The 27,835-nt window shown below is 47.0% G+C and overlaps 1 protein-coding gene across 1 annotated transcript in view; it reads right to left on the bottom strand.

Annotated features, from left to right (window-relative positions):
* Nucleotides 1-27,597, bottom strand: part of LOC308609689 (anosmin-1-like) — a 198,379-nt gene extending 170,782 nt beyond the window's left edge. Inside the window, exon 1 of the mRNA XM_081223401.1 lies at nt 27,347-27,597. Coding sequence (XP_081079527.1) covers nt 27,347-27,544 — 198 coding nt within the window. The 5' untranslated portion in view covers nt 27,545-27,597. The remainder of the gene's footprint in view (nt 1-27,346) is intronic.
* Nucleotides 27,598-27,835: the final 238 nt, after the last annotated feature.

The raw sequence follows: 27,835 nt of genomic DNA, 5'->3' as shown, positions 1-27,835 counted from the left end.
AGTGAAGTCAGACAGAGAAAGACAAATTACCATAAGATATTGCTTACACGTGGAATCTAAAATAATAGTACAAATGAACTTATTTACAAAACAGAGATAGAGTCACAGATGTAGAAAACAAACTTACGGTTACCAAGCTGGAAAGAAGGAGAGAGGGATAAATCGGGAGATTAGGATTGACATATACACACTACTATATGTAAAATAGATAACTACTAAGAACCTACCGTACAGCACAGGGAACTCTACTCAATACTCTGCAATGATCTATATGGGAAAAGAATCTAAAAGAGAGTGGATATATGCATATGTATAACTGATTCACTTTGCTGTACAGCAGAAACTAACACAACACTGTAAATCCACTATGTTCCAGTAAAAATTAATTTTAAAAAATGTGATTAAAATAATTAGGCTAAGATTGGACATTGAAAGGAAAAATTATTCTGTGCTCAGAAATGCAAAGACTAAAGAGGTGCGGCAAATATTCATTGGTGGAAAGACTGAACTTGCACATTTTCATATTTTCTTGTAACTAATAACTAATACTTTATAGGATTTAAGGAAGCAGTATGTCACAGGTAGATGAATCTGTGTTACACATTCTTACTAATATATGAACAAAAGGATTCACAATCTCATGCAAAAATGCAAACGAAGGCAGAAGAAATCACCAAATCTGCTGGACCAGATGAAAGCTGTTAACAAAGCAACAAGTTGTTAGTGAGACCAAATGATGCTTCGTAAATGACCATCATTAAACCATCTGTCATTATTTACAATCACTTTTTAAAAATCTTAGGGTTGGACTTCCCTGCTGGCGCAGAGGTTGAGAGTCCGCCTGCCGATGCAGGGGACACGTGTTCGTGCCCCGGTCTGGGAGGATCCCACATGCCGCGGAGCGGCTGGGCCCATGAGCCATGGCCACTGAGCCTGAGCGTCCGGAGCCTGTGCTCCGCAACGGGAGAGGCCACAACAGTGAGAGGCCCGTGTACTGCAAAAATAAATAAATAGATAAATAAATAAAAATCTTAGGGTTATGTAAAAATGGATGTGTTGCCCATGGCTTCTTAGATCCCGTGAAATCTTGTATACAGATGTATGTCAGCTCTCCACAAATCTCTTTCTTCTCCATACTAACATATCTTCATAGTTACTCTTTTGGGGACTATTCCCCCTTTCCCTAACCCACAGCCAGGAAATAATTAGTGGGTGATTTATTAAACTGGTAACTATTTTCTAGAAAGTGGGTCTGTGCTGATAAAGAGCAGGGCATGGTCAGCGGATGTAGGAAGGCCTGCCCACACCGCAAACACCGAAGGTAAACCCAGTGTCAGCTCCGATGATGTCTATGTGCGATGTGAGTACACAATCTGTCCTGATGGGAAGGTGGGAGGAAGGAGCTTCTTGTGCCCTTCATTCTTCCCAATGAGACCAGAACTGAGGAGATTTTCCACAAGAAGTGAGTGTAATGGGGGAGGGAATTTAAGGAGAGAAGTGAGAAGTGCACTCGTTGCTGGAGGAAGATGAGAGCTGGAGTGGACCCGAGGTACACTCGGAGGATGGGTGGACAGTTCAGATGTTTACCTGCGGCTGAGACTATGGATTTACAGTCACACCACTCCATACAGGTGTGCAGTCTTCTCGGGCAGTACCCAGCACTGAACTGACATCCAAGGAGGCAGCTATTAGGGCCTGACAGATTTAGAGTTAGAATTTTATAGCTAGAGAGTAGCCAATGGGCAAGAAAATGAAACTACTGGGGGGAAAAAAAAAAGATTAAAATGATGCATCACGGGTCCTAGACAGGACTCAGCAGGAAATTACAAGGGTCAATGTAAGAGTACTTTCAAACTTCCCTGGTTAAAGAATCACCTGGGGGGCTTCCCTGGTGGCACAGTGGTTGAGAATCTGCCTGCTAATGCAGGGGACACGGGTTCGAGCCCTGGTCTGGGAGGATCCCACATGCCGCGGAGCAACTAAGCCCATGAGCCACAACTACTGAGCCTGCGCTCCACAACAAGAGAAGCCGCGACAGTGAGAGGCCCACGCACCACGATGAAGAGTGGCCCCCACTTGCCACAACTAGAGAAAGCCCTCGCACAGAAACGAAGACCCAACACAGCAAAAGTAATAAATTAATAAACTCCTACCCCAACATCTTCTTTAAAAAAAAAAAAAAAAAGAATCACCTGGGAAATGTGTTCAACATAAAGGCTCTCAGGGACTGACTCAGTAGACCTAGACGTGACCCTGGAACCTGTAGATTAACAGATGCCCCGAACGTTCCTTACAATGTGGCACATGTGGTAAACACTAGGCCAAGAGACTATCTGAACTTTGAGGGATTCCAGAATGAAGGTCTTGCGGTGAACGAGAGACAGCGCTTGTGCAAAGGAAACAAAAGCACTAAAATGGCAGGTGCTTGTGCTCAGCATGGAAAAGTGGAGTTTAAAAGGCGTAAGACAGAAGAGTTCTGGTGGGTGAGAGGGCCAAGGTGTGCCAATGGTTGGAACTGTAGGAGAATTCTGTTCTACAAAATAAGAGTAACTGTCTGTAGGAAATACCGCATGGACCACCCAGATGGCCCCACATCCCAACCACGTGACTGAAATGAACACATTCCTGGCTCCTGAGACTGTTAGAACTGACGGCTCACAGCTAAACTCCCTCTCTCCCCGCCCGGAAGTGGTACTTGGTTGAAGAGAGCCGACCCAAGACCATGTTTCTTCAGGGAGAAGCCCATATCCAATGCCTGGTTGATGCTGGGGAACAAAGGACCAACCTTGTCCCATTCAGGGTAACTTTCAAGGCACCCTAAGCTGCAGGGCGTGCGATGGGACCCGCGGTGGCTGCAGTTGCTCCGGCCCGCAGCCCGAATCCGCCTCCCGCTCCAGGCTCCGTCCACTTCCCCTCCAGGGCTGATCCTTAGAACACCACCCAGGAACGTTCTGAGCTCAGATCTCAAAATCTCAGAATACGCTGCACAAATAACACAACCCGAGAAAAGTATGCATCTTGCCATAGACATCAAGTATGAGGGAATGCGCTTTCTCCAATGCAAGGGCTTCTGGAAGAAGCTAAGTCTCAAAAAAGGCAAGCAGATATGAGGCGTATTTCTCAAAAAAGATGGGGGTGTCGAAGAAATGAATCCCATGGTGGGAAGGTGTTAAGAGCAGCACGGAAGTGTAGCCCCTCCAGCGCAGAAGAGGAAAGTGGGTTCATACGAAAAGGCTGGTGAGGGGGTCAGCATTTTAGCCCAAGGACACATCTCTTCATTTCACGTCCCAACAAGATGCTCCTCAATCAACCAAGCTAGTTTAGGAGCCATCACAATTTCAATGCAGGTTAATACCTTTTTCCTGAAACTAAGAGAACTGTGGTCTCTTGAGCACATTCACCAAATAACGTATTGTTCTTCCAATACGTTTCCACTTGTTATTGGCAGCTATGTTAACTGCACTTTTGAAAGCAACTTTCGTGTGAGGCTGTGTACCAAACAATTGAAAGGAACAGTGGAAATATGGTTTAAAAGACACATCAAAGTTCCTGTGAACGGTTCAAACCATCATCAAAGGCGAAAAAAATGCAAGAGCAATGTGGAACAGCAATTTATAAACATAACTTTACACAACTCTTTTTTTGTGTGTTTTTGGTTTTGTTTTTGCAGTACGCGGGCCTCTCACTGCTGTGGCCCCTCCCATTGCAGAGCACAGGCTCTGGACGCGCAGGCCCAGCGGCCATGGCTCACGGGCCCAGCTGCTCCGCGGCATGTGGGATCTTCCCGGACTGGGACACGAACCCGCATCCCCTGCATCGGCAGGCGGACTCTCAACCACTGCGCCACCAGGGAAGCCCTACACAACTCTTAATTACATCTTTTACTATCATTGTCTGGAAAAACAGTGATAAGGTACATATTTACAACTCACTGAAGTATACTTAGGCAACATTAAATGATTAGTAATGTTTAGGAGACTTCTTAGGTCTTTGCTTTCCTTAATTGTTGTTGCTCTTGTTGCTGTTGTGTTTTTATTGTGGGATGTTTTAGACGTGAGCAAAACAGAAAATGAGGAGAAGTATTAGCAGAATCTAAAGGGATGTAGTCAGCTACTAAAACAATGACTTCACAAGATCTCTGAGCTACAGAGGGATTCAATCTTGTCCTACCTGGGACGGGTAGTATATAAAAGCTGCTCTTATTCATAAGCAATTGAAAACCAATTTATTATATCAAAACTTATTGAGGGGGGCTTCCCTGGTGGCGCAGTGGTTGAGAGTCTGCCTGCCGATGCAGGGGACGCGGGTTCGTGCCCCGGTCCGGGAAGATCCCACATGCCATGGACTGGCTGGGCCCATGAGCCATGGCCGCTGAGCCTGCGCATCCGGAGCCTGTGCTCCGCAACGGGGGAGGCCACGCAGTGAGAGGCCCGCGTACCTCAAAAAAAAAAAAAAAAAAACCTTATTGAGGGCTCTCCACCATTCATCACATGAGTCGTGGGATCCCAGAGCTGAGACCTCCTTCAACATTACTAAAACAGTCACCTTTTGTGCAAAGCATTTGCATCAGTGTGCATTTCTGTCAATCCCTCTCTGTGAAAGTATAAGATCTATTCGACCAAGACCAAGCCTGTTGTCTAAGTACAACCAGGACAAGGAAAGGGACCGAAGACATGATGGCAAATACCCACTCAAAATGTTTGTAAACTGTAGAATTCTGACTCAGACGCTACCATATAATTACAAATCAGAGAAGACCTTTGAGGGTCATTTAATCCATCTTCTTGCTGAAAACAAGACACATATAAGCCGTTAATGACATGCCATTGTCTTACAATACAAGGCACTTTCCAAAGGAAAGAGGTTACAGTGTCCCAGTCACGTTACCCTGTCTCATCGACGCTTCCATCCCTGAATTCCTACCTAAACCTCTCAAAACCATTTAAGAGCAAAGGGGTAAGAAGTTATTAACTTTCAGACCTTCTTCCTGCTAATATTTTATCCTCTCATTAACTAGCGCCTCTAATAATAACTCTCCAAAACATTTACAATGCCTACAAAGAACAGCCAAACCCACATGAGAAAGACACAACACAGGGTCCATTCAGTCTGAGTCCTAAGAGAGAAGACCACAGAGATGTTCCTCAACCCCACGAAACTCAACAGCGGGACCAAGATAATGAGGCAGACAACCCGCATCTTGGAAGTGAACGTAAAATGGGGAACTTTTTGAGAAATGCCCACCAGGGTCTGAGGAGAAGGGAAAGTGCACAATGCGTGGGGAGGGAGGCTATAAGTGTCCAGTGATGGCACTAAACCTCGGAATGACCAGGCCTAGGACTGTCTCGCCACTTGAGTCACTCATTATCATGGATTTGAATGACACATGAAAGCCATCAGCAATACAGGCAACACCAGGTTCTGAGGAAAATTCTAGGTCATGAGAATTGGGACAGTTAAGGGAGATTCAGGACCGATGCCCTCTCTTGATGCAGACAGTGGAGCCCAGGAAGTCTAAAAATAGGTAACACATTGTTGATTCAAATCAAAATATGTTAATAGAAAGCACACCTCATGTGGAGTCAGAAGACCCTACTTAGCATCCCAGGCCACTTCTCCGTCGTAAACTGTGAGCTCTCGGAAAAATTAATTTCTTCTTTTCTAAAATGCGAAGAAGAGTGTTTTTATAAAGATCCTCACAGAGATGTTTATGAAGACCCCTGGGATCCTCTAAAGTCAAGGCTGCTGTCTAGCTGGCAAGATGCAAATCCATCGCACAAGCAGTGACTCTTAATAACTTAGAAAAAGTTCACAGAGAGTTCTGGAGTCCTGCCTGGCTCCTGTGATTGATTAACTGTGCAGAAGTCAGAATTCTAAGAGCGCTCAATAAGTTTTGATTTAATGATAAAGAAAATGACTTTCAACTGCTTAGGAATAAGGTCAGTCATGAACTTCTATGTCATCTGGTTGGTTGGAGTCTTCGCAAAGGCACGAGGTCCATGCAAAGCATAGCTCAGACCAGTACTTCAGTGCAGAGCTGCACTAAATTAAATTCATAACTCATAACCCCATTTGGGGGAACATTAAAAATCTAATAACAACAAATACTATTTCTTTGCAGTTCCTGGACCCGATTCCAACATGTGTGTTGCAAGGGGGAGGGTAGTTTCTCCCACGAAGCAATTCTTGCACATCAACAGGGTGATTCAATTAGGACACTATCTACCCTGAGACAGTGGCAGATGTCACAGGATCAGGGCTCAGTCCCACTAGACTGCCCCCCGCCTTCAGAGGCCACCAGCAAGCCCAGGCTATCAGCTGAGCTTCTGACCAACAAACTACAGATTGGCCGTTCCAACAATCCCTCCTTGGCTTTAAACACCAGTTCCAAGTCCAAGTTGTTACCTATACGTGTGACCAACTGGCTACAAATAGGGGTTCTCATGACCCCTTCTTGGGTTTGATTAATTTGCTAGAGCGGCCCACAGGATCCAGAGGAACATTTTACTTCCTAGATTACTGGTGTATTATAAAAGGATATCACTCAGGAACAGCCAAATGGAAATGATGCACAGGGCAAGGCATGGGGCGGGGGCACGGAGCTTCCGTGCTATCTCCAAGCTCAACCCTCTCCCAGCACCTCCATGTGGTCACCCACCCGAAACCTCTCTGAATCCCATCCTTTTGAGTTCTTACAGAGGGCTTATTATTATTACATAGGTATGATTAAGTCATGGGCCACTGGTGATTGATCCAACCTCCAGCCCACCTCCCCTCCCAGGATGTCTGAAGGGGGCGGCAACCAACCCCCTTCTTTAGATTGCCCAGGAGCTTTCCAAAAGTCACCCCCATTCTCATTAACATAACAAAAGATACCTTCATCACTCTTATTACAGGAAATCGCAAGGATTTTAAGAGTTGAGAGTCAGGAACCGGTGGGTGAAGACCAACTACGTAATATGAGAAATATTCTGGTCACCTGAACAACCAAATATATATTCTTATAAATCACAGTATCACACTATTCCTAATAGTATATAAATCTCAAAATGAAACACAGTGACAATAAGCTTCCTAGTGCTGCTGTAATAAAGTACCACAAACTAGATGGTTTAAACAACAGAAACAGATTATCTCACAGCTCTGGAGGCTAGAGGTCTGAGATCAACGTGTCAGCAGAGCCAAACCCTCTCCGAAGGCCCTAGGGGAGAATCTGGTCCGTGCCCTTCTCTTAACTTTTAGCCGTTCCTTGCTTTATGGTCAAATTGAGTCCCCCTAAAACCGAGTTCCCCTGCCAAGTATAAAATTAACCTCTCTATCCAAAACTTTATTCCCTTGCTTGTCCTGTCCCTGTTCCCATTAGGGCCAAGGAGTAGCAAAGAAAAGGGGGGACTGAAACTGAGCAGGACCCTGCAGGGTCCTCCCTGGTACAAAAGCCCCTCCATGTACCCTGTTCCTTGTTTACAGAAAAAGGCTTTAGTCTTCTAAGCCTTCGCTAAGTTCTAAAGAGCAGATTTAAGTAGTTACTAATTAGGGAAGTGAGGGAATGCAGAAACATAGGAAAAGCAGTTAAGCAAAAAAAGTAATGATAGCTTAAACACTAGTTCAGCGTAAAACAGAGTCTTAGTTGCTCTTCAAGGAACATACATCATCATCTGACACATATCTTTGAGTTGTTCTTCAGAAACGAAGGCTCCCACCCGGGTGGAGGATGGTGACTACCTACAGAGCACAAGACCCAGTCGGGTTGGAACCAGAGGTTGATGATTAAGATTCCTGTTACTGGGCTTCCCTGGTGGCGCAGTGGTTGAGAATCTGCCTGCCAATGCAGGCGATACGGGTCCGAGCCCTGGTCTGGGAGGATCCCAAATGCCACGGAGCAACTGGGCCCGTGAGCCACAACTACTGAGCCTGAGCATCTGGAGTCTGTGCTCCGCAACAAGAGAGGCCATGATAGTGAGAGACCCGTGCACCGCGATGAAGAGTGGCCCCCGCTTGCCACAACTAGAGAAAGCCCTCGCACAGAAACGAAGACCCAACACAGCCTAAATAAATAAATAAATAAATTTAAAGATTCCTTTTCCCTCACCACCAACCAATCAGAAGAAAGTCATGCACCCTGCAACCCTTACCCCAAATGATGCCTTTAAACCGCACCCCCCTCCGAAAGCCCCAGGGAGTGCGGGTCCTTTAAGCGTTAGCTGCCCGTTCTCCTTGCAAATCCAATCGTCACATGGTTTTCTACCTGCGTCCTCACATCTATGCGTGTCTGTGTCCAAATCTGCCCTTTTTACAAGGACACCAGTCATATTGAATTAGGGGCTCAGGCTACTCGAGTATGACCTCATCTTAACCAATGCTATCTCCAACAACTCTATTTCCACATAAGCTCATTTTCTGAGGTACTGGGGGGGAGGACATCAGCATATGGATTTGGGGGGTGGGGGACACAGTTCATCCCATAACAGTGACTAAAACTAAAGCAAAGCCATGGAAGACATGCTATGTTGTTTCAACCAAACGCCAACCTCCACCCCAACTGAGAATCTGCCTTCATATTTTCATGCAGTTTTTCCATTTGCTTCAGAAAATCACGGTCGGGGTTTATTCCCTCACCTTGACCTCCCTGCCACCCCCCGGCATCGGTCAGAGCGCAGTGTCTCCGTACGTCCCATCGTCTGTCCATCTCGCCAGCGACGACCGGTCCCTCGTGTTTTACAGAAAGGACTTAAGGCATATGCTTGCATCATAAGGAGACACTTGTGAACCATAAAGTAGACTCTTTAGGATCAAGCAGTCCAGTCTGTGGAGAAAACAGCCCTCTTAAATAAGCAACCACACAGGCACAAGGAGATGATGTGGGCGTGCCCAGCATCTGCTGTCCCCACAGGGGAACCAGTCCATTCTTACAGTGCTTTTTCTACCCTGTCCAGACCCCCAACGTCATGTTCTTGACTTCATTTCATAACAAACCTTGACTGCTAATGACTTTTGCCCTCTGAGGTCTTTGTGAAGGCGTCTTCCCCCTACACCTAGATTTCCTGAACACATATGGTCAGAGGAAGCAGTGATGAGCTTCTTCCCCCATCAACAGATTGGAGCCGTGACCCACGCTTCAAAAGAGATGACGGCCAGCGGAGACTCCAACCCTCCCCCTAGACAAGTGACTGTTTTGAAACTGTGCCCTCGGTGACATTCCTGCTGAGGAAGCCACCACCGACTCCTACTTAATAAGCTAAATCTTAATAAATGTTATGTAACTTTGAACGAAGGAGGAAGGTTGGTCAGAAGAGGAATGCTGAGGTCAGGGGGCAGAGAACGTAAGGTTTCCATGCTGGAACGTGGCACAACTTACCAAGCAGAGAAGGACCCTAGAGAGAAGCCCCGGAGCATAAATAATCCTACATCAGTGGTTCTCAAAGTGGGGTCCCGGGACCAGCAGTGTCAGCCTCAGCTGGAAGCTTGTCAGACATGCACATCTCGAGTGTGACCCGAGATCCACAGAATCAAAAGCTCTGAGGGTGGGGGGCAGTGAGCTGTGTTTTAACAAGGCTACCCAATGATTCTGAGGCTTGCTGAAGCTAGAGAACCTGGCTGCAGAGGGAGGAGGACTGTTGGTCATACTTTGCTACACAGGACTTCACGGAATCCCACTCCAAGTGTTGCTTCCTTCTCTCTCTCCATGTTACCAGGAAGAGTCCTGAGTACTTCATCCAGCTCTTCAGGTATCTCATAGCATTCTGGGTACTGAGACATACAATCCTCTGTATCAAGTAATAAATTGATCTTTGGATGTCTCTGTGTGCGTGTGCGTGCGTGCGCGCGCACGTGTAATTTTCCACCAACTCAAGTCCGTTTCTGCTTCTGAGCCCGAAGGCTGACGCTAACTCGGGGAGCACGAATCACCCAGGGCAATGATCCCCAGCAGGTCCAGGCTACGCTGGCCTCCACTGTGTCTCAGCCTCACCTCAGTCTCTGAGTATCTTCATAAAATAAACAACTCGAGGAAGATGCTATGTATTGATTGGGAAAACGGTGAGGAGAAAAATCGCAGCAGTCTTTAAAGGCACTCTCAAGTCCCCTATTATTTTTCAAAATAGATCCTTGGCAGCTGTGAAACTTGACAGGGGTGATCCGTGGTTCATAATAAGCAGTTCCCAAAAGACTCATTATGGCCTGGTTTCTGGTGTGTTGACCAGCAGAGGCTAAGGATTAATTTTAAATTATCGAGCTAATTACTCAGAAGCATTAATAGTAACCAGAGACAATGTGTTGCCAGATAACATGAACTGGATACATGAACTGGATTCTATTGCTATTATCACTACAACCATTTAAAAAATGTTACTTGAAAAAACATACAAGGCCCTATAAATGAAAACTATTTGCATTCCTACACGAGAGTTTAGTAACCCGTTTTGGAATACACTCAATAAATCCTAGAAGGACTTATTTTAATACTAAAGCAAAGTCTACCACCTTGATACACACATATAGGCTGGAAGGCTCAGGATGTAGTTTAGTTGACTTTCATTTGTAGTGGAGAAAACCTAAGCAGGAAAAAAGAATTACTAGAGATACATGGTTTTCCCATTCTAATTGACTTTACTAAGTCAGATTTTTGTCACATGGTTTTCTTGTGATATATGCTTCTTCATTGTGCTAATTTATGCTATTCATTAGAGAGTACAGAATAATTAATCAAACTAATACAGAACACCTCATAGTCCATTATACCCTGACTTACATGATATTCTAGTCCATTCATCATGATTCTGGGTTATTTTAATATGAACTTCAAAAAAATAGTATGTTTTAATGAGAGATCACTTGAGAAAACATGATGAATTAAATGGGATACAAGAGAAAGCTCAATAACCCCAAGAAAAGACCTCGCTTTGCAAAAAAAAAAAAAAAGTCAATTTCAAGAAAAATATGTTATCTGCAGAATTATAAGCACCCAGCATCTGGGAAGTCAACTATGTTTTCCTAATAGAATAGATGACCTAGAATTCAATGGCCTTTTCTACATACACAATACCTATCCTGGATTTCAAATTTCAATTTAAAAATCTACTTAAGCTATTCCCATGCATCATACGGGAACAGAAAATCTTTAAGTGACAAGAGCATATAAGAGATCTGAATTTCATTCACCACCTAGAACTAAGAACTTTCCAAGAAACTTCAAAGGGTTTTTTAAATTAAAAAATTAAATTTTAAAATATTTGTTTTTAAAAAGTTATTTTTTAGAGCACTTTAGGTTCATAGCAAAATTAAAAGGCACAGAGATTCCCATACCCACCCTGTTCCCCCATACACATAGCCTCCCCCATTATCAACATCCCAATCAGGGGCACATTTGTTACAACTGATGAACCTACACTGAAACGTCATTATCACCCAGAATCTATAGTTTACATTAGAGTTCACCCTTGGCTGTATATTCTATGGGTTTGGACAAATGTATAATGACATGTCCATAACTACAGTATCATACCCTGTGCCATCCTTCATTCTGGCCTCTGTACAAAGCAGCCTCAGGCAGAGGCCTCAGGGCCAGTCTAGCAGGACATCAGAGTGGAGAGTACCCACCCAGGGATGCAGGGTTCCCAGGGATGTGCTGTGAAGATGTCTTTCTTTCTGACCCTCCGCTGCCCTGTGGGCAGTGTGTTCCCCTGCACCTGTCTCAGGCCCCTCAGCAGGTGATGGGCTCTCTGAAACTGCCAGTCCCACCCCCAGTCATGTCCCCCTGGGTTCTCCCCACTCCGTCATCTGGCTGCCCCACCGCCTGGCTCAGTGGGCCTGAGCTGATCGTCCTCACTGGCTTCCTGCAGATGAGCCAGGGGGAACCAAGACTCAGGTCCCCGGGGGGCTCCCATGCCCCCTGCTGGCCCCCCAGACCCTGCCTCTGACCACCCAGGTGCCAGTGGTGGCCAGAGCTGTTCTCACTGGGTGCACTCATCTCTCCCACGGGCCCCAGACAACCAAGGTCCATAGCCCCTCTGGGGGCAGAGTGGGCCCCCTACTTCCCCAGGCAGGTTCTGTTGACAAGAAAACCATGTTGGTTCCCCCCCCAAAAATTAAAATCCTGAAAAAATCCTCTGTGCTCCATCTATTTATTCCTACCCAGACCCCATCCCCAGCCCCTGGCAACCACTGATCTTTCTGTCTCCATAGTTTTGCTTTTCCCAGAATGACAGACAGTTGGAATCATACAGTGTGCAGCCTTTTCAGATGGGCCTCTTTCACATAGTGATACGCATTTTAGGTTCCTCCATGTCTTTTCACGGCTTGATAGCTCATTTCTGTGTAGTGCTGAGTGATATTCCATAATCTGGATGTACCTCCGTTTCCTTATCCATTCACTCACTGAACGACATCTTGGTTGCTTCCAGGTTTGGGCAATTATGGATAAAGCTGCTTTACACATCTGAGTGCAAGTTACATCGTGTACGTAAGTTTTCGTCTCATTTGAAGAAACACCGAGGAGTAAGGGTACGTTTCGTTTTGTAAGAAACTGCTTACCTCCCCAGGTGAGTGTCCCACTTTGCATTCCCAGCAGCAGGAAGGAGAGTCCCTGTTGCTGCACAGCCCCGGCATCACCTGGTGCTGTCAGAGTTCTGGATTATGGCCATCCTAATGGGTACGTGGTGTCATCTTCTTGTTTTAATTTGCACTTCCCTGACGACATGTGATGTGGAGCGTCTTTGCATATGCTTGTTTGCCATCTATATATTTTCTTCGGTGTGGTGTCAGTTGAGGTCTTTGGCGCACTTGAAAATCAGGTTGTTTAAATTCCCTGTTATTGCTCTCAGACCAGCCTGTGGAGGATCGAGGGGGGCACACGACTCATTTTTCCGTCCCAAGATCTTCAGCACCAGCACTCGCTCACCTAAACAACAGCAGCCAGTACTTCTGTACAGCTAAGTACACGGGAGGTTCTGCTCCGAGTGAATTGTGTGGCATCACAGCACGATCCAGTGAAGCTGTGTTACCATCGCCACCGCTTTACAGGCGAGGCACTTGAGGTGAAGAGCACGTGAGCAGTCAGCAAGAACGCTCAGAGACAAAAGCTTCTTAAAAGGAAAAGACAGTTCACTTGCAAAGAAGTTCCAAGGGAATCAGACTTTCGGACCAGCTCACCAGAATTTTAAAACATAACAGGTATTTAAAGGCAAAGGTGCAATATGACCAACTTTACACATTAGACTGGTCATGGCTGAAAAACCCCGATTTTCTTATACACATCCACAAATGCCATGACATGTCTTCAGAATCATCACTGCTAAAGACAGAGATACTGTTGTTTTCATTCAGGAGAAGGTTTGCTATAGAATGGAAGACAAGCATTTTTTTCAAAATAAGTGCCTTATTCTTTCCTAGATTCTCAAATGGAGACATAAATGAGCACCTTTCCAAACTCTCATGTTATAAGTGAAAAGGAACACTGTTACTGCAATCAATTTATTGACTCTCATATCTGAGTTTTTTCTTTCAAAGAGGGTAACTGAATATGTAATAAAAGACTCATACATATACATTTACATATGGATATACATACCTGAATACAGATATTGAACTAGAGACACATCAACCGAGACAGATGTAAAGTAAAAAGAGAGAGAACTAGCCCAGTGGCTTTCAACAAGGGTGATTTTGTCCTATGGCACATACTGTAATGTCTGGAGATATTTTTTTTGTCATGACTGGGGGTAGGAGGGATGCTACTGGTATCTAGTGGGTAAAGACCAGGGATGCTGCTAAACATCCAACAATGCACAGCACAGACCCCATAACAAAGGATAATCTGGCCCCAAAGGTCAGTAGTGCCAAGGGTGAGAAACCATGAACTAGACACTCCTGGATCATACACATACAGACGTATATATGGAAAAAAACATTTTGGCCCTAACTTCATACGGCTGTTCAAAAAAGAAGAAACTTCCTCCTTTTTTTTCAAAATTGTGGAGTCATAAATGGGACTAGAGTATGCCAATCTTGCCCAATAAAAAACAGGTTTAAAATATTATACAAGTCCATGGCCCCTGTGTAAGAGAAACATCAAAATACAAATGGATGTCTGTTCTCATGGAGTCTCACCTCTAAATATATTTTTCTCTGGTGATACTTAACAAGTGAATATATCCTGTCCAGAAGTGTTTTTTTATTTCTTGGCAGCTGTGAGGACATTATCTCATAATTCCAGGTACAAAAAATGTGGAAACAACAACAACAAAAGATGTTCCGTACTTTCTTTTACATTCTGGCCCAATGGGAAAATAACTTCCCAGATGCAGGCCATTTCTGGAATGATCATCAAATGGGTTTGGCTGTGCTGCTTTCAGAATGGTACAGCCAAGTGTCAAAATAAAGGAAGGAGAGGGAGAGAGGAGGGGGTGACAGAAAGGGAGAGAAAGTGCATTGCTAGTCAAACATGTGCCAGGGATATTTGCCAGACCTCTACCAAGGGCCTACCTATGTCTAAAAGAGGAAGAAAGGAACTGGGGTACATATCTTAGGTTTTAAAGGCAAAGTTCTAGTTCTAAACGGCTATAATAGCCCAAAACGTGAACGAGAAAATGAGAAGCCAAGAAAGTGCTCACCTTCAACCAATGACTATCTTTAATTGTGGACAGCATCTTGGAGGATTTCTCTGCACTTCCTTGCCACAGAAGAAATGTAAAAGAACTGCAGTTACCAAAACATTTTAGCAGAGACCGGTCTCCTATTTTCTGCTCATCGTTCCTCAAAGTAATCAGTAACTTCTGCATAAGCTTGGCATCCTTATCGCTAACACGTTTCCACTCCAGAAAGCAAGCTCCAAGTTACGCTATGTTGCAGCTCTTAACTGTACCTACATTTGAATCATCCATATGGCAGGACTGCTGGGCAAGAATGGGCCACCCCAGATGCCTGGGTGGTCTTCTGATCCTTGTTTCACAAGAGGTTTCTCCTCTATGGTGAGCAAAACCCTCTTCTTGGGGGAATGGCCATCAAGGGAAGAACAGACATCAGTAAGCAGGAGCAAAAATAAGTAGCCTGTCATGATGGATAGGCATGGTAATCTGAGTATCTCAACAGAATTGTTTGTACAGAGATTTCTCAAGGAACAGTGTCATATTTTCAAATGTGGTGATGATGATGGTGATGGTGGTGATGGTGATAATGATGATGATGGTGATGGTGGTCGTGATGATGATGATAATGGTGATAATGGTGATGGTGGTGGTGATGATGGTGATGATAATGATGATGATGGTGGTGATAGTGTTGATGGTGATGATGGTGGTGGTGGTGGTGATGATGATGATGATGATGGTGGTGGTGGTGGTGGTGGTGGTGGTGATGATGGTGATAGTGGTGATGATGATGGTGATGGTAGTGATGGTGATAATGATGATGATGGTGATAATGATGGTGGTGGTGGTGATGATTCCCTCATGATTGGAAATGGTCTTGGTATTTGCATTCTGAAGGGGTCTGCTCATCCGTTGGAAAGCAAGCTAATGATCCTGAGATGCCAGGATCCTTGCCATATTTGAGTTGCTATAACAGCACTTGGAAACCTGTTCAGCGGCTGGGGTGACATATCACTACAAGATGTGCATCCTCTTCAAAATCTCTGTCACTATTGCAAGGCTTTGTCAGTTTTGTTTCCAGTCCACAAAGTATAACAAACAGTATAAATTTCAAAAGAGTGCTATTCATTCCAGTAGTGTAGGCATTTAAAGACAGGAATAGAGGCATTTACTTAAGTCTAGAAAGTGCTGTCTCTCTCAATTACGCATTGTCAGAGAATTAAACAAGAGTTGATAAACATACATCAGATGAACCATTTATATGAACTCAACAGAGAAACAATAAGTAATCGGTAAAATCACCTTTAACCTGAAAACTTTATATTTGTTTGCATTTAGAATTTCTCAACCGTTTCAGTCTTTCTTTTAGAGAAGCTGTCAGTAATCTCCCAAGAATGTGATCCACCTGGTTTGTCCTCAGACAAGACCATCATTTGCATTGGAGGGAGAGAGGAAGAACAAAAACACTGTGATGCGTTTCACACATAAGAATTATTAATGCATTAGAATATTAAAGTGGGTTGAAAAAGGTATAAACTGCCAACAGAATATGGAGAAAAGAGCTCTAAGTTGCTTAAGTGAATGAATTCCCAGCATTTTTCTTGTCCCCAGCACCAGCAGGATTAATGACATTTTCATAAGGTGATGGATTACTGTGCAAAATTAATGTCTCTTGTTTCACTAAAAGGACCCTCTGTTTTGTGTTTGCACTTACAGACTTACAAAATTGTCCCTTCTTTGGATATAACCATAAATTAGCTATGAAATTTAAAAAGTCATCCAGGATAATTAGATACTGAATTGAGGGGAAACATCCATTTTTGTTCTCTGAAGGTTATTTGAGATCCTATGCACGCCAGTAAGAACACGCACTTCCCTAAAATGAAGATGGCGGTCACCAGACATTCAGTGGTGACGGCATATGTGCCTTATCTTTCAAAGTAAGAAGGTAATACGAAATACAAAATTATATATTTTGAGGTCACTCTAACAGAATGCTATTTTCTCAAGTTGGCAGGATATTAATCACTTGGAGACGGAAAAGCTTATTAAATGACGAAAGTTATAATTTAAAACAAAAGGATAGCACATAGCACAGGGAGATCAGCTCGGTGCTTTGCGTCCACCTAGAGGGGTGGGATAGGGAGGGTGGGAGGGAGACGCAAGAGGGAGGAGATATGGGGATATATGTATATGTATAGCTGATTCACTTCGTTATACAGCAGAAACTAACACACCATTGTAAAGCAATTATAGCCCAATAAAGATGTTAAAAAAAACAAAAGGATAAATAGCATGTGAATTAAGAGCTTTTCTTCCCTCTTGATGAGCCATTGTTTCTCAGATTCCCCTGAGGATAGATTTTTGCACTCTGGGGGATTAAAGAACCCCAATTCATCACCATTTTCTTTTCATGTGCAGCCTTGAGAATTTTCTAAATTCTCTTCTCAGAATTCCTTATTGCCCAACTTTTATATCTTACAGAGATGATGGAAAGAATGATAAAATGTAAACACACACACACACACACACACTCTCTCTCTCCCAAAACCAAAACAAAAGCAAGCAAACTTATAAGACACACTGAGTTCTTAGAAGTAGCTGTCACATACCTACAAGCCATGAACACCACTTGCAAATATTCCAAATGTGTCCCACCACTGCACAAAACAGCAAAGGCAGCCAAGAATGAAGGTCAAGGGTGAAGCCCTGAGACCTCTGTTATTTCCAGACAACAAACTCATCCTCCATGGCATCAAGGTGTTCAGCTGTTCGTGAAACATTCCTGCAAGGATCACAATACTACTCCGCTATTTTGCTAGACAAGTGGGATTCTGGGTGGACCTCAACAAAATCAACTTATACGGGGGAAAAAAGTTCTTCATCTAAGAAATTATGGCAATGTGTTAAACAATTCTCCGTAAAGATTTAAAAGATGATTCATGATCATAACACTTTCTTCACTTTAACAATTCTTTGCAACTATTTGTGTAAATGTCTGTCTCTCTCTCTCCCTCTCTCTCCCTCTCTCCCTCTCTCTCTAGTAGAAAATAATTCTTTTGTGGGCAGGAAGCACGTGTCACTGATGCTGGGTCCCAAGAATCTAAGCTACCTGAAAAACAACTGTGTGTGACAGATCCATATTGGTTGGAAGAAGGATTGGAGTAGACAGATGCACAGCGGGTGTCGTTGATGGACTGCTATTTTGAATGGGTTTTTCCTATCACACCAGCAACCTTTCAGTCGTCCACAATTGTGCCACTTCGTGATGCAGTGGTACCTCCAAGAGGCAAAGAGAGAGTGAGACATGGAGGTCCGTTTCCCCCAAAAAACTCCATGATTGTCGATGACATTACAGCTGATATTTTCACTCTGTCTTCTCTCACTGTCAACATGCTGAGAAGCAGATCATTTAGTATAAATATTTGGGAACATGACAATCAGGGCTTGAGTTTCTGCTACGAAGACTTGGTTATCTCACTTCCCAATAGCTCACAACCTTCAGCTGTCTTATCTGTAAAAATAAAATAACACTCCTGACCTCAAAGAGTTGTTGTGAAGGTCAAATAGATATATATTATGTGAAACTACTTTCTCAGCACCAAGACAGCAAAAAATGCGATGAACGCTAAATACCTTCTAACCAGTGGCTCAGTGATTCAGGAGAGTTTCTTACTTAGGATCCAGCCCCACCAATCGGAACTGGGGTCCTTCCGTAAACCAAAGCATGATGGCAGGGAGATGGGAGAGGCAGCCCCCTTCTCTCCTTTTTATGTTCATCTGGGGCTCTTTCTTAGGGGTGCTGGTGAGGATCTCCACAGAGATCAACTCAGTAGCATGAGGGCAGCTGGTAGTGTGGCCCGATGTTCAACCAGATCAGCAAGAAGCAGGAAGACACCACCAAGTGTGATGACCTGCTCTCAACCCGTCCTGGAGAACAAAGCACTTGAGTTTTGTCACAGCTCTTACCAACAAGTTCCCAAGGCCTGGCTGCTGGCTGGGCGGGCTGACGCTGCATCCCGTCCATTAGGAGCCACCGAGAGCCCCCAACAGACAGACCGAATTCCTGCAAGACTCTGCATTTACTCACGTCGGCTGTTCTATGTTGGAAGAGCCCAGCTTTTGAGGCTCAGCTCAAGTGTCATCTCCCCTAGGACACGTCCCCTACAGCAACAAGCCTGAGATCTCACACAAATAACTCTCCCTGAGCCCTCCCTTGTGGACTGCAGTGGTCTGTTTATAAGTCTTAGCCCCTACCAGACTATAAATCCCCCAGGAGTAGGGATTTTACCACCTCCTCTTTGAAATTGCAGCAATCCATCGATATATTAGCTGAAATAAGTAGAAGTGATTCAAGTGGCGTTTTTTGTGGGGGTTTGTTTGTTTGTTTGTTTGAAGGGAGAAACAGACCCAGCATCTACGGTCTGAGATTTACATTAAAATGAGCCATAACACTGCTTCCATAAATCTATCCTTACTTATTGGCTATCAGGGGTAACCACTTTTATCTAACCTTCTCCATCACCATCAGGGAAAATGCCTCCGCTCACTATTTTGAAACCATGTGCATAATTTTTAAAGATATGGAGGGGACTCGAGGTCCTGGGGGATGTGGCAGCCTGGTCACTTGCTGAGTAAATGCAAAGTTGGTTAATATCTGAACTAACTGGTCCTCTTTGCCATCCTCTTAGACCTGCCAGGGGTACTGAGGTTAATGATGTCCCCTCACCCCACCTACTGTCCACCTACCAGACAACTATTTCAAGCTGGCTTTAAGAGCACCATCATCCCTTGAGACCTTGGGGGATTGGTTCCAGGACCCCTGTGGATACCAAATCTGCGGATCCTCAACTCCGTTATGTAATACGGACAGCTGGTCCATATTATAATAAGAGTATAGCCGGTCCTCTGTATCCACGGGTTCCTCACTGGCGGATTCAACCAGCTGCGGCCAGGCAGAACCAGAACACACGGAGCGCCGACTATATATATTTTTTCACACAGGCAATGAAGGCGCATGATGTGCTTATGTCTTAGGATGAAGATTTGAGACTTTTTACTGAAATCACCAGGAGAGAGAAACTAAATTCAAATAACAGAAAACGTACCGGCTCTTTCGTGCTTCCTCGTCTAGAAGGATTCTCTTTTTAATTTGTATAAACTCTCACTTTTTTTTTTAAAGGGAATGGTGGATTACAAAACAGAAACAGACTCACAGACTTAGAATCTAACAAACTTATGGTTACCAAAGGGGACAGGAGGGGGAGGGATAAATTAGGAGTTTGGGATGAACATGTACACACCACTATACAGTATATAAACTCCATCATCACCAAGGACCTGCTGTAGAGCACAGGGAACTCTACTCAATGTTCTGTAATAACCTATACGGGAAAAGAATCTGAAAAAGAATGGATATATGTATATGTATAACTGATTCACTTTGCTGTATGCCTGAAACTACACAACACTGTATATCAGCTATACTCCAATGTAAAATAAAAATTAAGTTAAAAAAATAAATAAGAAGAAAACCAGCAAAGGGGATAGTGGGGAAAGTCTGAGCTGAGAGTTGTGAACGCTGGGTTATAGCTTTACTTCTACTATCTATTATCTGTATGTGCTTGAATGAATCATTCCTATAAGCATCAAGCTGTCTAATCTGCAAAACAAAAGGGTTGAATTAGATGAGGTATCTGAAGGTAGGTGTCTGAGGTTGGGTTTCCTGGAAGCTGAGGCTGAAAGGGGGTCTTTCTGTGAATGTGATGTCTCGGGGGGAAGCTCTCAGTGGAAGGGGAGGGAAGGATGCAGGAGGACCTGAGTAGGCATGTGGTCTCGGCTAGAGACCTGATAAGCCTGGCCCCGTGCAATGCTTTGGAGCATAAATTGCACCAGAGTTGATCCCAGCAGAGGGCTGGCCTCCTGGATCCCCCAGCAGTGAGCCAATGGCCATGATCTGCCCTCATCAGGGAAGGAGGGTACACTGCCCTGCTGGCAAGATGGTGCCCAGGGGCTAAAGGTTAGTCTCTCAGGGGGAGCAGCTGTAAGCTATTAGCTGCCGATCCAGGAGCCAGGGGGCTGGCAGGGTGAGGGACAGAAAGTCACCAACAGCGTCTCCTGAGAAGGAATAGGTGTCTATGACCCATTTCCAATATTCAGAGAATCCAAAACAAATTACACGTTCTCCTAAGATAGATAGTACAAAAATAGCTAAAATGTCAAGAATGTCAGTTTTATCAGTCTGCTGTGGTACTGTGGGCGACCTCATGCTGATCTGAGGTTTGAAGGAGTTATGGATATCTTTGATTAATGTGAAGAGGAAAAACTAGGTCATACTTAATAAAGGCCATATGTTGATAGACAACATACTTTCAAAATATGGAGGGCAGGCTGAGTGGAAATGTTGAAAGGTGGCTGGCTTCAGCACTCGAAAGGACTTGGAGCTCAGACACTGCACCAACAGCATGAGTTATGGGGTAATGTGACAAAGCACTCCAACAGGGCGTTTGCTATTTTCCCCAGTACTATTGTTCATATAAAAAATGTCTCTCAATAATACAGATACGCTTCACTGATCACTGTCCCAAGCCCAACCCTCAAAATCGTGTAAGAATCAGATTTCCGGAAGGCAATAGCAAGTCACACGTAGGAACTTCTCCATTTCTGAGTGAATACAAGCAATGCCCACTGACACTTTGATAAGTTTCTTTACCTAGCCTGAAAGTTTTATGCCCATTTGCCGAAACATACTCAGGTAGGTTATACAGTGAAATCTGATGAATCTATTTTAAAAAAAAACATTAAAAAAATTATAAGTTGGGAGGTTATTAAGGTGGGAATGCTTAAACAACATTAACTTTTAAATGTAGGTCTCCAAACATACATACATGTATGTATTTATTAATATAATATATTGAAATATATATAAATACATACTATACTCAATATATAAACATATAGATATATAAATATAAATATTTCTCCTCTAATAGTACAGTGCACAAATAAATAAGTCCGTATTTTCTAATGTGTTTTCTTAATGTTCTGTAATAGTCACAATAAGATACACTTGTAAATCATGGTTCAAGGAGAAATGCTGTATTAAAAACATGAAAATTTGCCATGAATAACCTAATATTTAGTTTGGGTCAAATTCAGAAATTCTTAGAACCACAGCTAGAGATCCAGTGACCCAGACCAGGAAAAATAAAGGTCAAACTTGAGGATGGCCTCTCTTCCCAGAGACTTTCTAGCATATAACTTCAATCTCACGGCAGGCCAAACGGACACACCACAGCTGAGTATGTTCACCACAAAATCGCTCCTCCAAAAATCTGCAAGCCTGGGGCAGTTCTGTGGCTGCTAAAGGTTTCTGATGCGCTAATTGTTTGTTTACTTTTTCTGAGAGGAGAGGCTAGTCTTCTAAGCAGAATGAGCTAATCACCAGCTTACTTCTCTCTTTTGCCAAAACAAACAGCTTCCAATTACTGCTAGAAAAAAAGCCTCTGATCTCTAATCAGCTACCTAAACGAGTCTATCACCAGTAGTTTGGAGACTGAATAATGTCCCATTAAGCTGGAATCTCTTAACACTAATAAAATTCTAGAGCCCTAGGACCAAGGCTGCCAGCAACTTGCTACTTATCTTCCAACAAGATTCCACCCACTTTTCCCCTCTGGTCCCAAAATCTGGCAAAGAAATAGACGGACGCACTCTTCCTATTTTATGACACGTGGGCTCCTCTTTTTCCTCAAGCCCAATTCTACTGAGCCACCTTTGAGAAAACTCGGGCAGAGAAAGAGCAGGTTGCAGGTCTGCTAATACTCAGTGGAAAGGCTCTGTGACTCAGCTCCATCACTGCCAGGATGAGCGGAACCTAGCGAGACAGGCAGAGTCTCCACCCTGAAGGTCCCAAGGAGCACAGAGGAGGAGGCCACCCTCAAGTTAAATGAGAGTCACCCAAACAGAGACACCTTATTCCAGGCACATTGTCACTGTCCCCCTCTTCTTTAATCTCCTAGCGAGGTTGACAAAACAAGTGCACGGCAGGTTATTCCCAAGTGAGCACGTCAGCACTGCGCCCTTGAACACGATGCAAGACTATGAAGAACCGCCAGGACAAGTGGGCTTAACCTACCTCTTCCAAGGGTTAAAAAACCCAAACCGGGGCCAGCCTCAGGGACAAATGACCAGCGCACGTGGCCCTCGCTCAGAAGGGCCCTGCACCTGAGGGTTAAGGTGCCGAGATGGCCATACTGAAATCCTCAACGACCGTGTCTTTGAGCTTGTGTTTCGTATGTGCGGTCTGGTGGGATATGGGAGCGTGTTCTGGAGGCTCTGGCATGCATGATGCGGCCTCTCCCCACCCACCTCCTCCCCGGGGAAGAGTCTCGGCTGCCCACTCCCTGGCCCACTGGCACCCCAACCCTCCCAGCCTCCCCCTCCTCACCCCCAAGTCACTGTCACCCTCTACCCTCTGCAGGGGCCTGAGTGAGCACGACGAGGGTCAGGGTGGCGCATGCATGCGTGGATGTGTCCCAGAATTTCGTAGTGGCTGTCCCCGGCCCAGGCTGCGACCATCATACTGTGTTTGGTGGATGGCCAGCCGGAGTCCAAGACTCCACGGGAACAAGCCTATTGCCCATCCCTCAGGCAGGTAGCTAATTGCATCTGGCAAGCAGATCTAAGCACACCTGGGGGCTGACCATCTGCTATAGGTTGAGCGTAGGAGGGGGAGAGCCCTAGCTCAGCTTCCTGAGGATCCGGCTAGAACAAAGTGTGGTGCGCTGGTCCAGCAGCTGGCAGAACAGGGCACTGGGCAAGTGCCGTGCCTGAGCAGGCGTTATGCGCTCGCCAGACCCCAAGTGCCCAGGACGGTCTGCACGTGTCCTGCAAGATCCCCTTGTGGGGCACCCACTGGGCACACCCTACACAGGGCACTTTGGGGGTCCTCGCTTCCTCCTTCCCACCTTCCTGAGTCTGGTCCCCGCTTTTCCCTCCAGGGATGACCCAGGACATCAAAACTGTGTACTGCTGGTGATTCCACATACAAGTGAAATGCTCTGATGTTTGCGTGTAACACTGGCACTGCACAAGAGAAAGATGAACAGTGAAATCCATGCGAATGACTTCATGTTTAAATTATGCTTTACCGAGAACAGCATTGGATAGCAAATTCCAAGAGAGACGGGTCACAGAAGAAAGAACAAGCTTTATACTTTAGTTCCTTCGACAACACTTCTTGCTGTCTGAATAATGGACGGCACGTTTCCATTTGGTGCTGCGGCCTGAGAAAAAGGCAGCCGGTTCTGAAGTAAGTTAAACCACTAACCAATAAGATCCTAAAAATAAGAACAAATCCCAAACCTGTAGCTGTCCTTGCTGGAAACCCAGGTCCCGCGTCTATTAGCGTCTCAGCATCCCGGGTCCTTATCAGCTCTAGGAGGACACCAACGGTACCTTCTTTGTATGACGGTGATGGGGATGAAATGAGACAGACTTGTAAGACCCCCAGAACAGTGACCCCTTTATTATCATCGCTTTCATTATCCCCAACAGGTTTTATGACCTCCACCTTGCTGGGCAGGTGTCCTACCGGACACACGAGAGGCTGGAAGCTCAGGAAGGTGATCTTCCCCAAGCTACATATCTGCCATGTGGCTCAGCCTGACGCAGAGCCCACCTGCCCGGCTGCAGAGCCCACCTCCCTGCTCCTTACCCCACAGCTCGGACCTCGGCTGCATTCACTGAGGAAAGGACGCCCTTCCCAGCTGCCTCCGTTGCCAGGCTTTTAGCCACGTGCGCGCATGATACGTGTGAACTTGAAATGGCAACGTGCCCGATGCCCTGCGCACGGCATCGTGGAGCCGGGTACTGATAACCTGTGAGATGCTAGCCGTTTCTGCTTTTCACAAATGAGAGGCAGCCCTCGGTGGTGAAATCAATGATTCAGTTCAGCATCCATCTCCCTTGCAGTATGAAATGCTAAGCGCCTTCAGGTCGGGGGGCCGTGGGCAGACCATTCAGGATACAGATACTCCAGTATCCCCATCACCACCCCCACTTCCAGGCATCAGGACTGAGTCCCCTGTGCCATCAGGCAAGGCTGGCAGCCACATGATTGACGAGTGAAGCCGACCTAGCCCCACACATGGGGAGGCACGCGTGCACTCCATCCACCTCCAGCCTCGAGCTGCAAGGCCGGGAGGCACCGGAGCGTGTGCAGAACTGGGGCGGGGACGTTTGGATCCCAGCCTCCTCTGCAGGCCTGCTACCCTAGGTCACTGTCCCTAGCAGCTCCTTTAAGGGAGGCCGGGAGCTGTGCAGAAGTTGCGAACCGGCACCTGCTCCAGAAACAGCCTTCTGCTCCGGTTTATTTGTACAAGTGGGCGGGGTGACCCTGAGAGAAGGGGCTCTTCCGAACCCTTCCCCCAGCCCAGCCGCTCCCGCCTATTAATGAATCCCACGTGCGGCGTAATGAGTTGCCCGCAGGCTGATTCTTCCGCATCCTTCCAATTATTTAAAAGGGGGAGGGGCAGGGAAGCTTGACGCTTTATGAGGAGTGTGTGGTTCTGTCTTCTCAAATCTAAAGAACGCTTAATCCCTGCAATTTAGATAAATCAGATAGGCATTACCAGGTGAGGGTTAAACCTCCAAGAATGGCTTTGCAATTGATTGCAAAAACAGCAGTTATTAAGTCCTAACTGAGTAATTTGCAGCTTATTTCACCCAGCTAATTAAAATGTAATCAGGATTGTCTGGCAATGTGGATTCTGTCAGCAGTTTTTCTTCCGAAGAGAAATCATGCCAAGAGACCACAAGAAAAGCCTTTCACGGGAATTGGCTCGATCTAAACTGCTTCTTTAGCCGCTGAAACTGTAAAACAAATAAATTACAGCAACTGACAATTCCATTTAAAGAAAGAAAGGAGAAAGAAAGGAAGGGAAGAAGAAAAAGAAAAGATACTCTTTCTCCCTGGGAACAGGCTGCCGTTTCGTTTTGTTTTCTGTTGTCGTTGACACAAGAGTGTGGCGTCTCCTAAGGAGAGTGACTGCGGGCGCAGGGCCGGCGGTTTGGAAACCAGCGGGCTGGGAAGGAGCCCTCTCCAGGATGTCCGCGTAATTTCAGCGCACGAGACCACACTGCCTTTTCCCTTTCCCTGAAGACCCACGAGGACAGCAGAGCGCGCCGAGCTCTCTGACACCCACCGATGTCGCTTCTTGGAGAAGACAGAGAAGCACGCACTCAGGCGCATGCAAACTTCGCCTGCTGGTTCACTCTCTGCAGAGCCCAACTTTTAGTTCTCCTCGTGCCCCTCGGCGCGAGGTTTCAGGAGTTCTCACGCTAGAATGAACATCGCTTCAGACTTCGGAAATTCATCCCCACCTCCACGGTCATTACGATGGCCTCCTGTCGCAGCTTAGTGCCCAGGGCCTCTGGGAAGGCTCATGTATCCCGCCCGAGTGGAAGAGACGCCCAGTTTATTTCTCAAGGGCAGAGGGCTCGGCTTAGAAGCCCACCCAGGAGCCCCGGTCTCCTTCTGGCCTCCGCAGTTTTCCCTGCGGCGAGAAGCTGGGACTTTGGAACAGGTGAGCAACTAAGGATAGGACCGAAACGAGAGGGCGAGAACCAGGGCGGGCGAGAACCAGGGCAGACGAGAGGGATTCGGTTAATATCTGCGTGAATGGTTCCAGAGTGCGCGCACTCGGGTCAGCTGCGGAAGGCAGCTGTGGGACGCACCTCGGTCGGGGCTGGGAGCGGTTCCCGTGCGCCCACCCTCAGCCAGTGTCCCTGAGCAAGTCCCGCGGGAGTCCTCCCCTCTGTGGCGCCCTCCCTCCCCCCGGACCCCGCCCCAGGATCCCGGCCATCCACGGCACCAAAAGCGTGCCGTTCTCTGAACCTTCTACACACCCAACACCCACGCTCCCACAAACAAGCTCTCCTACCCTCAAGCCGACAGAACCTACGAGGGCTGGGGGGAGATACTGGCCCCCGGGAGTCCGCTCAGAGCATCCAAACACGGCGCCTCCGAGTCCCGTATCCCCTGCATCCCTTCCCTTACTCCCCACGCCATTCGTTGGCGAGACCTGGAAGCTCTGGGGCTCCGAACTGGGGCGCGCACAGCTACCATCACCACCGCCTCCCCGGGCCCCAACACAAACGCGCTGGAACGCACGGCTTGGCCCAAGTGCCCCGCCCAGGGCTCGAAGGGTGGGCCGCGAGCTCTCGGCCCGCCGAGGGGGAAAGCAAAGCTCGAAAGAGACAAAAGTGTCCGCCCGCCGGCACCTGCGGGGCCGGGGCTCGTCGCGCGGGTCCCCGGGCGCAGCGGTGCGCGCCTCCCGGCCTCGCTCGCTGTGCCCGCCGCGCCCGCCGCGTCGAGGGCCCGGAGCGCCCAGGAGTTTGCGGGACTCGCCAGCAGCCCGCAGTCCCGCGCGGGAGTCCCGGGCAACTAACAAACCCACACTCCCACCCTTGGAAGCCACAAAACGGCTCTCCCTTCCCCGAGAAACCGCCTTTCGTCTCCCCCTCGGAAGAAGGGAGTTAGGTAAAGACGCCGCAGGCTTCTTTTTCCTTTCAGGGGCAGGGAGGGGGCTGGAAAAGAAGGTTCGCGCACCCAGACTGTAAAATCCACGCGGAGGGAAAGCCGGATCTGCCGGCTGAGCTGGGCGAGAAGTTTGGGCGGAGAGGCCGGGAGGCGCGCGCCCCGTGCGCACCCGCCGCGGCCCACAGCGCCGGGGAGGACCCGGGCGGGCGGCGGTTCGTACCTGGGAGTGCTGGAAGAAGGCGGAGATGCGCGTGATCTGCAGGCTGAGGCACCTGGAGGCGCAGCGGGCGCGCTGGACGCTCCCGGCCGACAGCGACTCGTCCAGCCGCCGGGCGGCCGTCGCGCCGGAGCCGGCCGCCAGGCATCCCCCGGAGGCCGCCAGCCAGAGGCAGAGGGTCAGGGGCGCCCCGGGCACCATGGCTGCGGGTCGGGGGCGCGGGCGCCGGGCGCTGGCCGAGGCTCCCAGCTCCGCGCCGGGGCCGCACTGCCGGGAAGCTCGCGGCCGCCGCAACTCCGCTGGAAAGTTCAATCATTCAACTCCGGCCCCGCGCCCTCCCCGCCAAGGCCCTCCCCGCTCTGCCTCCAGGGGTGGGGCGAGGGTGACAGGCGGCCGCGCCATTGGCTGGAAGGGAAGTGAGTGACGGGGGGCGGGCGGAGGGCCGTGGGCAGGTCTGAGGGGCAGCGAGCCGCGAGCTCCGGCGCAGGGGGA

Source organism: Mesoplodon bidens (assembly GCF_964165515.1).
Source record: "Mesoplodon bidens genome assembly, chromosome: Y".
Classification (NCBI taxonomy): domain Eukaryota; kingdom Metazoa; phylum Chordata; class Mammalia; order Artiodactyla; family Ziphiidae; genus Mesoplodon; species Mesoplodon bidens.
Note: the sequence above shows the minus strand (reverse complement) of the source record. Positions and strands in the feature narration are given on the sequence as shown.